Here is a 12,296-nt window from a genome sequence, read left to right on the forward strand (position 1 = left end):
TCTATTATTCCTTAATTTTCATTTTCATTTCACTATAACCTTGCCAAAAAAAAAAAAGAGAGAGAAAAACCCTATTTTTAAACCGAACTTCATATACATTTCTAAATTTTTTGTGTTTTTTTGTTTTTAAATATTGTATTTCAAAGAGTCTAACCTCTACACTAGATTTTTAATCTTTGTTTTTCAGTATGTGATATAAATTTTTGACATTTAAGAATCCAATATTCAGTTCCCATTTCTATTCAGGAGTGTGGTGATTACTCTCCCACTTTTGACTCTCTGTTTTCTACCTCAGAACACCTCTATTTCCTCCTTTCCCCTTCTCTTCCCAATCCAATTCTGTGAATCTTTGTTGGTGTCTGGGCTACAGAGAACACTTTGGGAACAGATAACTTCGTAGATCTGTCTCTCTCCTCTTGAGTCCCCTTTTTCTCCTCCTGCTCACCTCTATCTCCTTCCTCCCTCTCCTATTCTTCATGTAACTCTGTGAACCTCTCTGGTTGTCTCTCACGGTGGAGAATCTTTTCACCATTAACCCAGAAGTTTTACTATCAGTGCTGTATAGTTGGAGAAGTCTTGAGACTATTGGAAGAATAAAACTGAAATCCAGAGGCAGGAGACTTAAGCCCAAAACCTGAGAAAACCAGAAAACTCCTGACTACACGGAACATTAAGGAATAAGAGACCATCCAAAAGCCTCCATACCTACACCAAAACCAACCACCACCCAAGAGCCAATAAGCTCCAGTACAAGACATACCACGCAAATTCTTTAGCAACGCAGGAACATAGGCCTGAGTGTCAACATACAGGCTGTCCAAAGTCACACCTAACACATAGACCCATTGCAAAACTCATTACTGGACACTCCATTGCACTCCAGAGAGAAGAAATCCAATTCCACGCACCAGAACGCTGACACAAGCTTCCCTAACCAGGAAACCTTGACAAACCAATCGTCCAACCCCACCCACTGGGTGAAACCTCCACAATAAAAAGGAACCACAGACCACAAGAATACAGAAAGCCCACTCCAGACACAGCAATCTAAACAAGATGAAAAGGCAGAGAAATACCCAACAGGTAAAGGAACATGAAAAAAGCCCACCAAGTCAAACAAAAGAGGAGGAAATAGGGAATCTACCTGAAAAAGAATTTAGAATAATGATAACAAAAATGATCCAAAATCTTGAAAACAAAATGGAGTTACAAATAAATAGCCTGGAGACAAAGATTGAGAAGATGCAAGAAATGTTTAACAAGGACCTAGAAGAAATAAAAAAAAGTCAATTAAAAATTAATAATGAAATAAATGAGATCAAAAACACTCTGGAGGGAACCATGAGTAGAATAACAGAGACAGAAGATAGGATAAGTGAGTTAGAAGATAAAATGGTGGAAATAAATGAAGCAGAGAGGAAAAAAGAAAAAAGAATCAAAAGAAATGAGGACAACCTCAGGGACCTCTGGGACAATGTGAAATGCCCCAACATTCGAATCATAGGAGTCCCAGAAGAAGAAGACAAAAAGAAAGGCCATGAGAAGTTACTCGAGGAGATAATAGCTGAAAACTTCCCTAAAATGGGGAAGGAAATAGCCACCCAAGTACAAGAAACCCAGAGAGTCCCAAACAGGATAAACCCAAGGCGAAACACCGCAAGACACATTTTAATCAAATTAACAAAGATCAAACACAAAGAACAAATATTAAAAGCAGCAAGGGAGAAACAACAAATAACACACAAAGGGATTCCCATAAGGATAACAGCTGATCTATCAATAGAAACCCTTCAGTCCAGAAGGGAATGGCAGGACATACTTAAAGTAATGAAAGAGAATAACCTACAACCTAGATTACTCTACCCAGCAAGGATCTCATTCAGATATGAAGGAGAACTCAAAAGCTTTACAGACAAGCAAAAGCTGAGAGAATTCAGCACCACCAAACCAGCTCTTCAACAAATACTAAAGGATCTTCTCTAGACAGGAAACACAGAAAGGTGGTATAAACGTGAACCCCAAACAACAAAATAAATGGCAACGGGACCATACCTATCAATAATTATCTTAAATGTAAATAGGTTGAATGCCCCAACCAAAAGACAAAGGCTGGCTGAATGGATACAAAAGCAAGACCCCTATATATGCTGTCTACAAGAGACCCACCTCAAAACAAGGGACACGTACAGACTAAAAGTGAAGGGCTGGAAAAAAATATTCCACGCAAACGGAGACCAAAAGAAAGCAGGAGTCACAATACTCATATCAGATAAAATAGACTTTCAAATAAAGGCTGTGAAAAGAGACAAAGATGGACACTACATAATGATCAAAGGATCAATCCAAGAAGAAGATATAACAATTATAAATATATATGCACCCAACATAGGAGCACCACAATATGTAAGGCAAGCGCTAACGAGTATGAAAGAGGAAATTAATAGTAACACAATAATAGTAGGAGACTTTAATACCCCACTCACAACTATGGATAGATCAACTAAACAGAAAATGAACAAGGAAACACAAACTTTAAAGGACACAATGGACCAGCTAGACCTAATTGACATCTATAGGACGTTTCACCCCAAAACAATCAACTTCACCTTTTTCTCAAGTGCACACGGAAGCTTCTCCAGAATAGATCACATCCTGGGCCATAAATCTAGTCTTGGTAAATTCAAAAAAACTGAAATCATTCCAGTCATCTTTTCTGACCACAGTGCAGTAAGATTAGATCTCAATTACAGGAAAAAAATTATTAAAAATTCAAACATATGGAGGCTAAACAACACGCTTCTGAATAACCAACAAATCATAGAAGAAATCAAAAAAGAAATCAAAATATGCATAGAAATGAATGAAAATGAAAACACAACAACCCAAAACCTCTGGGACACTGTAAAAGCAGTGCTAAGGGGAAGATTCATAGCATTACAGGCCTACCTCAAGAAACAAGAAAAAAGTCAAATAAATAACCTAACTCTACACCTAAAGCAACTAGAGAAGGAAGAAATGAAGAACCCCAGGGTTAGTAGAAGGAAGGAAATCTTAAAAATTAGGGCAGAAATAAATGCAAAAGAAACTAAAGAGACCATAGCAAAAATCAACAAAGCTAAAAGCTGGTTTTTTGAAAAAAATAAACAAAATTCACAAACCATTAGCAAGACTCATTAAGAAACAAAGGGAGAAGAACCAAATTAACAAAATTAGAGATGAAAATGGAGAGATCACAACAGACAACACTGAAATACAAAGGATCATAAGAGACTACTACCAGCAGCTCTATGCCAATAAAATGGACAACTTGGAAGAAATGGAAAAGTTCTTAGAGAAGTATAACTTTCCAAAACTGAACCAGGAAGAAATAGAAGATCTTAACAAACCCATCACAACCAAGGAAATCAAAACTGTAATCAGAAATCTTCCAGCAAACAAAAGCCCAGGACCAGATGGCTTCACAGCTGAATTCTACCAAAAATTTAGAGAAGAGCTAACACCTATCTTACTCAAACTCTCCCAGAAAATTGCAGAAGAAGGTAAACTTCCAAACTCATTCTATAAGGCCACCATCACCCTAATTCCAAAACCAGACAAAGATGCCACAAAAAAAGAAAACTACAGGCCAATATCACTGATGAACATAGATGCAAAAATCCTTAACAAAATTCTAGCAAACAGAAACCAACAACATATTAAAAAAATCATACACCATGACCAAGTGGGCTTTATCCCAGGAATGCAAGGATTCTTTAATATCTGCAAATCAATCAATGTAATACACCACATTAACAAATTGAAAGATAAAAACCATATGATTATCTCAATAAATGCAGAAAAAGCCTTTGACAAAATTCAACATCCATTTATGATTAAAACTCTCCAGAAAGCAGGAATAGAAGGAACATACCTCAACATAATAAAAGCTATATATGACAAACCCACAGCAAGCATCACCTTCAATGGTGAAAAATTGAAAGCATTTCCCCTGAAATCAGGAACAAGACAAGGGTGCCCACTCTCACCACTACTATTCAACATAGTTTTGGAAGTGTTGGCCACAGCAATCAGGGCAGAAAAAGAAGTAAAAGGAATCCAGATAGGAAAAGAAGAAGTGAAACTCTCTCTGTTTGCAGATGACATGATCCTCTACATAGAAAACCCTAAAGACTCTACCAGAAAATTACTAGAGCTAATCAACGAATACAGTAAAGTTGCAGGATATAAAATTAACACACAGAAATCTCTTGCATTCCTATACACTAACAATGAGAAAACAGAAAGAGAAATTAAGGAAACGATACCATTCACCATTGCAACAAAAAGAATAAAATACTTAGGAGTATATCTACCTAAAGAAACAAAAGACCTATACATAGAAAACTATAAAACACTGATGAAAGAAATCAAAGAGGACACAAACAGATGGAGAAATATACCGTGTTCATGGATTGGAAGAATCAATATTGTCAAAATGGCTATACTACCCAAAGCAATCTATAGATTCAATGCAATCCCTATCAAACTACCAACGGTATTTTTCACAAAACTAGAACAAATAATTTCACAATTTGTATGGAAATACAAAAAAACCTCGAATAGCCAAAGTAACCTTGAGAAAGAAGAATGGAACTGGAGGAATCAACCTGCCTGACTTCAGACTATACTACAAAGCCACAGTCATCAAGATAGTATGGTACTGGCACAAAGTCAGAAATATTGATCAATGGAACAGAATAGAAAGCCCAGAGATAAATCCACGAACCTATGGTCACCTTATCTTCGACAAAGGAGGCAAGGATATACAATGGAAAAAAGACAACCTCTTTAACAAGTGGTGCTGGGAAAACTGGTCAACCACCTGTAAAAGAATGAAACTAGAACACTTTCTAACACCATACACAAAAATAAACTCAAAATGGATTAAAGATCTAAATGTAAGACCAGAAACTATCAAACTCCTAGAGGAGAACATAGGCAAAACACTCTCCGACATAAATCACAGCAGGCTCCTCTATGACCCACATCCCAGAATTTTAGAAACAAAAGCAAAAATAAACAAATGGGACCTAATTAAACTTAAAAGCTTTTGCACAACAAAGGAAACTATAAGCAAGGTGAAAGGACAGCCCTCAGATTGGGAGAAAATAATAGCAAACGAAGCAACAGACAAAGGATTAATCTCAAAAATATACAAGCAACTCCTCCAGCTCAACTCCAGAAAAATAAATGACCTAATCAAAAAATGGGCCAAAGAACTAAACAGACATTTCTCCAAGGAAGACATACAGATGGCAAAAAAACACATGAAAAGATGCTCAACATCACTCATTATCAGAGAAATGCAAATCAAAACCACAATGAGGTACCATTACACGCCAGTCAGGATGGCTGCTATCCAAAAGTCTACAAGCAATAAATGCTGGAGAGGGTGTGGAGAAAAGGGAACCCTCTTACACTGTTGGTGGGAATGCAAATTAGTACAGCCACTATGGAAAACAGTGTGGAGATTTCTTAAAAAGCTGGAAATAGAACTGCCATATGACCCAGCAATCCCACTTCTGGGCATACACACCGAGGAAACCAGATCTGAAAGAGACACGTGCACCCCAGTGTTCATCGCAGCACTGTTTATAATAGCCAGGACATAGAAGCAACCTAGATGCCCATCAGCAGACGAATGGATGAGGAAGCTGTGGTACATATACACCATGGAATATTACTCAGCCATTAAAAAGAATTCATTTGAATCAGTTCTAATGAGATGGATGAAACTGGAGCCCATTATACAGAGTGAAGTAAGCCAGAAAGATAAAGACCATTACAGTATACTAACACATATATATGGAATTTAGAAAGATGGTAACGATAACCCTATATGCAAAACAGAAAAAGAGACTCAGATGTATAGAACAGATTTGTGGACTCTGTGGGAGAAGGCGAGGGTGGGATGTTTCAAGAGAACAGCATAAAAAAACATGTATATTATCTAGGGTGAAACAGATCACCAGCCCAGGTTGGATGCATGAGACAAGTGCTCAGGCCTGGTGCACTAGGAAGACCCAGAGGGATCGGGTGGAGAGGGAGGTGGGAGGGGGGACAGGGATGGGGAATACATGTAAATCCATGGCTAATTCATTTCAATGTATGACAAAAACCACTGCAATGTTGTAAGGTAATTAGCCTCCAACTAATATAAATAAATAAATAAAGGAAGAGCTAATTTATTTAATGAGCAGAAGCTCTCAAAAATCAATCCGTGAAAAAGGAAAAAAATAAATGAGGAAAGGGCCAATAATCGAAAAGAAAATCTTGAAAATAATCAAAGCAGTTCACAGAAAAGCAATACAAATGGCCAACAAACATTTAAAAAGATGTCAAACATTTTTTAACAATTAAAAAACACCAACTAAAATAATGAGATACCACTTCATATATATTAGACTGAAAGTGAAAGTCACTCAGTCGTGTCCAACTCTTCACAAGCCCATGGACTATATAGTCCATGGAATTCTCCAGGCCACAACACTGGAGTGGGTAGCCTTCTCCAAGGGATCTTCCCAACCCAGGAATTGAACCCAAATCTCCCACATTGCAGGCGGACTCTTGACCAGCTGAGCCACAAGGGAAGCATATATTAGACTACAAAGAACATAAAAAGAATAATAATGTCTATTCGGCAACCTGCTCCAGTATTCCTGCCTGGAAAATCCCATGGACAGAGGAGCCTGGTGGGCTACAGTCCATGAGGTCACAAATAGTCAAACACAACTAAGTGACTAACACTTTCACTCGGTAAGGATATGGGGAAACAGACTCTCAAATAGTTGGTGGGAATGCACACTGACACAATGTTTTTGATGGTCAATCTTACAACATCCATCAACATTAAAGATGCAAATAATCCAGCAATTTATTTATAAGGAATTTATACCATATTTATCAATGCAACATTGTAACAATGAAAATCTAGAAAGTCCATCAGCAGGGAACTATGGTAGCCATTATGTTTCTATCTATCCTATGTCATCTTACTCCCCTGGATGTGATAAAAATGCCCTTTTCTCTAGAAAATTCTTCTCCCATTCCATCTAGATTAGGTATAGTCATGTGACCACACCAGATTCATGAGAATCTTTCCCCCAGAGTTATATTTAGATATAGGAGAAAAAGAGGCTCTCTTTCCAATGAGGTTATTACAGACAGGCTGTAAGCATCCAGCTTTTCCTTATGGAATTATAATCTCTCTGCAAAATAAAACCATGCATCATGAGACAGAAATATAGATACACATATACAGGTTGCATACGTCCTCATGATACCGAGTTCTGGTTTCACAGCACTAAGTTTTGCTTCCAGAACTTGCAGTCCTGGTTCATGCAGTTCTTTCTTCAATCCTGTGAGCTAGTCTTTCCAGCTTCTGCAGCCAATAACCTTTTCCCCATGTGAGTTTTCATTAGGTTTCTATTATTTGCAAACAAAACAGTCCTTATTAATAATAAACCTGGTAATTTCCAAGTTGAGATGGTATACTGAACACACATATCTAACTTCCTTCTCTCCCCATACCCCACTAAGACTGCACCAAAGAGATCTTTTTTTTAAAGACACTAATCTACAAGACAGGAAGAATAGGAATGGGGACAGCAACACCACCAAATTTTTGGAAATTAGAAAGCAGACAGATGAGTGGAAACTAACTTAGCAAAATTTAAAAAAAAAAAAAAAAAAGGATCCTAACCCAACAGGGGGGAAAAACAGAACTGATCTGATTACACAACAGAATCATCAAAAGGCTCTAGGACTGGGGCTGGATAGCAGTGACAAAATAAAGAAGCCTGAGTGAAAGCTGACAGAGAAACAGATCATCCACCCCATCTACTCATCTCCTTCCCATCCCCAGGAAAAACCCAGAATTTAAGATAGAAAGTCTTTGAACTATGGATTGACTAGTATAGTTGAGGGCATGGGTACTGTGTTCAAAAACTAGCACTGTCCTGAAAATGGCTAAATGTTGAGAACATGCTCAGCTATCTCTACCACATAGGTCCAGGAATGCTGGCAGCCAGTCCTCTCCCTTCATGCAGGAGACTGAGGAGTACTCTTTGGGGAATCTTGCCAGCAGAAAAAGGAAAATCTAAAGATACTTATATGAGGAGTTCCCCTGCAAAACGCCCACCCACATCCTTCTATAGTGTTCCTCAAACTTAAATAGCCCCATCTATATATTCCAAGCTGCTCATCATCTTTTTTGTCCCAAGTAGTTTTTATAACTAAGAACTACATGACACCTGAGAAAGACCTCTACCATGCAGGATAGACATCAAATAAACAGAAAAAACAACCTGGAGAAAAGAGATTAGCAGAGAGATGAGATGTTAATAATCCATGAACAACAATGGCATATTACGTTTTAAAAATGAATATCCAAAGAACAAAATGAGCTTTGGAAATTGAAATCTTGATAGCAAAATACAAAAAGAAAGTTGTAGAAATATCCCAGAAAGAACAAAAGAGACACAGAAACAGGACAGAGAAGGGAAAAAAGAAACATAGACAACCAGCCCAAGAGGTTCACTATCTAACAAACAAAATTCCAGAGAACAGAGAAAACAGAAAGATAAAATGAGGGAATGGCACAATTCCCAAAATGTTCCTGAACTGTCCAGATTTCCAGGTCAAACAGATCCAACAAGTACTCAGGGAAATGGACAAAAATAAACCCACAGAAAGGTACATCATAGTTAAGTTTCAGAACCTTAAGAACAAAGGGAAACTCCTACAAACCTCTAGTGAGAGGAGGGGAAAAAAGATAACATGTGATAGATCAGTAACCTGAATAGTTTAGGACTTCAATAGCAGTGCTGGATGTCATATAAGAGCAATACCCTCCAAGTTGTGAAGGAAAATTACTTCCAATTTAGAGTTCTATTCCCAGTCAAACTATTAACCAAAAGTAAAGTCAGAATAATTTTATGTTCAGAGTGGAGAGTTTAATAAAGTTGACTTGCTATCTATCCTTTCCTAGGAATCTACTAGAGGATGTCCACCAAAACAAGAATAGAGCAAGAAAAATGAAAGATGTGAACTCCACTGAAGATTATTACCACCCATGCCCTTATTGTTGGTACCAGCTTCCTAACCTGCCAAAACTACAGAAATATGTGCTTCACTAAAACAAAGAAACAAACCAAGAATTATGAGAATCATGAAACAGAAAATCCAACCCTAGAGAAAAAAGAAGGAAATCTCAAAGAAGATAGCAAATGAAGCCCTAGATTACTGTTCTGCAGCAGGGGTCTCCTTAAAAGAAGAGTGCTCTTCAGGAGAAATGTCTCCCAAAAAATCAGGACTGATAAATTATTTAATGTAATTGACCATATGGAAAAACACACTAGAAGGTTATTGAAATGTGTGGGAAGAATGAGAAAGAGGTACCAAAAAAATCAAACACATGACACACAAACACAATTATTAACTCTAGGAAAAACAACAAAACAAAACTGCTCAGTTGTGATTAATATTTGCATAAACATAACCTTATAAACATTAAATACTTGTTACAATGTTTACATGACTAAAAATATAATAGCATGCTCATGTTTTTTAGAAATATGAAATTTTTTAAACATTTTTTTATTGAAGTATAGCTGATTTATAATACTGCATTAGTTTTAGGTATACAGCATAGTAATTCATTTTTATTTTGCAGGTTATATTCCCTTACAGGTTATTATAAGATATTGGATTAGACATATGGATATATTTAAATGCCAGAAGAAATAATTCAAAGAGTTAAAGACCTTCTAGAGTCGAAGACTGGAGAGGGGCAGGACAAGAACAGGTATATTCTGTTGTAAGACCTTGGTAGTTTTAAAGTATATGTAATTTACTTTGCAATAATAAAAAGTAACTTCAGAATAAAAATAATTACATACCCAGTTTTTAAAAAAATAAGGTAAATTTAATGCAATGATATAAAAATTACCAAACTAAGGTAAATTTAACACAACAATATAAAAACTATTCATGATACATTCTTATGTTAGAAAGTCACAAAAGGGGCTTCCCTGGGGGTCCAGTGGTTAGGAATCCACCTTGCAATGCAGGGTACACCGGTTTGATCCCTGGTTCTGGAAGATCCCACATGCCATGGAACAACTAAGCCCATGTGCCACAACTACTGAGCCAGCGGTCTACAGCCGGTGCTCCGCAGAAAAGAGAAGTCACCACAATGAGATGCCCGCACACTGTAACCAGAGAGTAGCCCCTACTCTCTGCAACTAGAGAAAGCCCACACATAGCAACAAAGGCCCAGTGCAGCCAAAAATAAATTTTTTTTAAAAGTCACAAAAGAGCATAAATATAAATGCATTTGCTATAAGTGTTTGTATTTTGTTAAAGGTTTTAGTTCTGAACATATGTCTATAGATAATGTCTAGGAGAATATAAATAAATAAATATTGCTGCTGCTGCTGCTAAGTTGCTTCACTCGTGTCCGACTCTGTGCAACCCCCTAGACAGCAGCCCACCAGGCTCCTCTATCCACGGAATTCTCCAGGCAAGAGTACTGGAGTGGGTTGCCACTTCCTTCTCCAAAACAAAGGTTAACTTTGGTTAAAGAGATAGAGAATGTTTTTCTTCTCATTTCATAGAATTCTGTACAATTTATATTTTTCCCCTAAAAAGAGGTTTTATTACTTTATGTGTTAAATTTTCCTTCTGTCCATCTTTTTTTTAAAAGGGAAAAAGAGTCCCCGCATACTCACCCGCCTCCTGCCGCAGCAATCCCAAAGTATCGAGGATTCGACAAGCTTCCAGGGAGCACTGAATCATTGCTTCTTTTTTCTTTCCTGAGTGAATGGCCTCTGCCACTAGCTGTTTTCCAGTTGAATCATCCACAGGTAATCTGCATTGGTATGGGAGGGATTTAAGCACAGAACTAAGCTTCAAGTCTCATGAAAAACATTAATATTTTATGATAACAGTCATGTTTTTGAGATAGCTTTTTAATCTCAGTTCATTTTGTTCTATCTTGCCAAGGCTGGATTTCAATTTTTTTCCTTACACCTTTTACCCATCCCTCTATAACCCCAATCAATCCCCAAATTCATGAATAGTCTCAAAAAGACTAAAATTGCCCTTTGGGTTGTTGTCTGTAACCATAAATTAAACTTGAAATTAGCCACTTTCCAGAAATGGATGTTACTGAGAAAAGAACATACCTCACCCTGCAGAGCCAAGTGCTATGACCCTGTTCATCAAATTCATATTCTAATTCTTCTCCTGTGGGAGGAAGAAAGGCAAAACAATTTTAATAGCATCTGAAAATTACCAGTGATACAAAGGGGAAAGAGAGCAGAGGCTGAATAAGAATACAAAGTCTCAAACCACATTGAACACTAAATTTCAAAGCATTTCACTTCCTATTCCTAGGAATTATTATCTGATAATAAAATTAGGACGAGCTTGAGACAGAGAACTACAAACTCAAAACAATCAAGTCTCTACACACAGGTTTGTCCACTAAATAGAAGCTCTCACACTTATAAGTTGTAGACTTGATGTTAATTTGTCACAGTTGCTTAGTTTTTAGAAGTGTAACTATTAAGTGAATGCAAACAGTTCATATGTATATATTTATATTCATACACACACATACATATAAATGTTCTCTAAAAGCATATCCACTGAAACAATTCTCTGCAGAAATGTTCTTTTTGTAATTATTATCTCAAAGGCTTTATTCCAGTTTTAATTACTTTTTTAATGGAAACATTCTTTAAATCACATAAAGTGGAAATCCATGTTAAGAATGACAAAAGATCAGGGGAATCAGAAACAAAGAAATTGTAACAAATGGGTCAGTCTCCCAACCACCCCTATCCTGCATCTTCTCAGAAGGAGGAGGTGAGTTGGAAAAAAGTACTTCCTTTTTCCAAGATGTGAAAAAAGACTAACAGAATTTTTACAATTTCCAAAACAAACCTGGAGCAACTGACCACACAGGCAAGAACTGAACCAGGAGGACATTAGATAAAATAAAGCATTTCTAAGTACTTGAAGATCTAGAAAAGCACCCTCTTGTGGATACATTTTTACCAGCTGGGTCAGAATCTGTATACATACCTTCTCGGTCAAAAAAACCTTGGAGAGCCTTTTTTGGATCCTTTATATAAAAAGCCTCTCTTTCCTGTTGAAACTCTAAGACAATGGGGTTCTCTTCAGCCTCATCCTCGACAGCATCTTCTCCTACAGGATACAGGAAAGAAAGCAATGCCAATCAGACATAAGAG

The 12,296-nt window shown here is 37.1% G+C and overlaps 1 protein-coding gene across 1 annotated transcript in view; it reads right to left on the reverse strand.

Moving 5' to 3' along the window:
- SLC4A1AP (solute carrier family 4 member 1 adaptor protein) overlaps positions 1–12,296 on the reverse strand; it is a 29,709-nt gene that overhangs the window by 14,491 nt on the left and 2,922 nt on the right. The window contains exons 3-5 of the mRNA XM_020886291.2: positions 12,130–12,252; positions 11,226–11,286; positions 10,770–10,909 (exon numbers count right to left, since the gene is read on the reverse strand). Coding sequence (XP_020741950.2) covers positions 10,770–10,909; positions 11,226–11,286; positions 12,130–12,252 — 324 coding nt within the window. The remainder of the gene's footprint in view (positions 1–10,769; positions 10,910–11,225; positions 11,287–12,129; positions 12,253–12,296) is intronic.

Source organism: Odocoileus virginianus, chromosome 2 (genome assembly GCF_023699985.2).
Source record: "Odocoileus virginianus isolate 20LAN1187 ecotype Illinois chromosome 2, Ovbor_1.2, whole genome shotgun sequence".
NCBI classification, from domain to species: domain Eukaryota; kingdom Metazoa; phylum Chordata; class Mammalia; order Artiodactyla; family Cervidae; genus Odocoileus; species Odocoileus virginianus.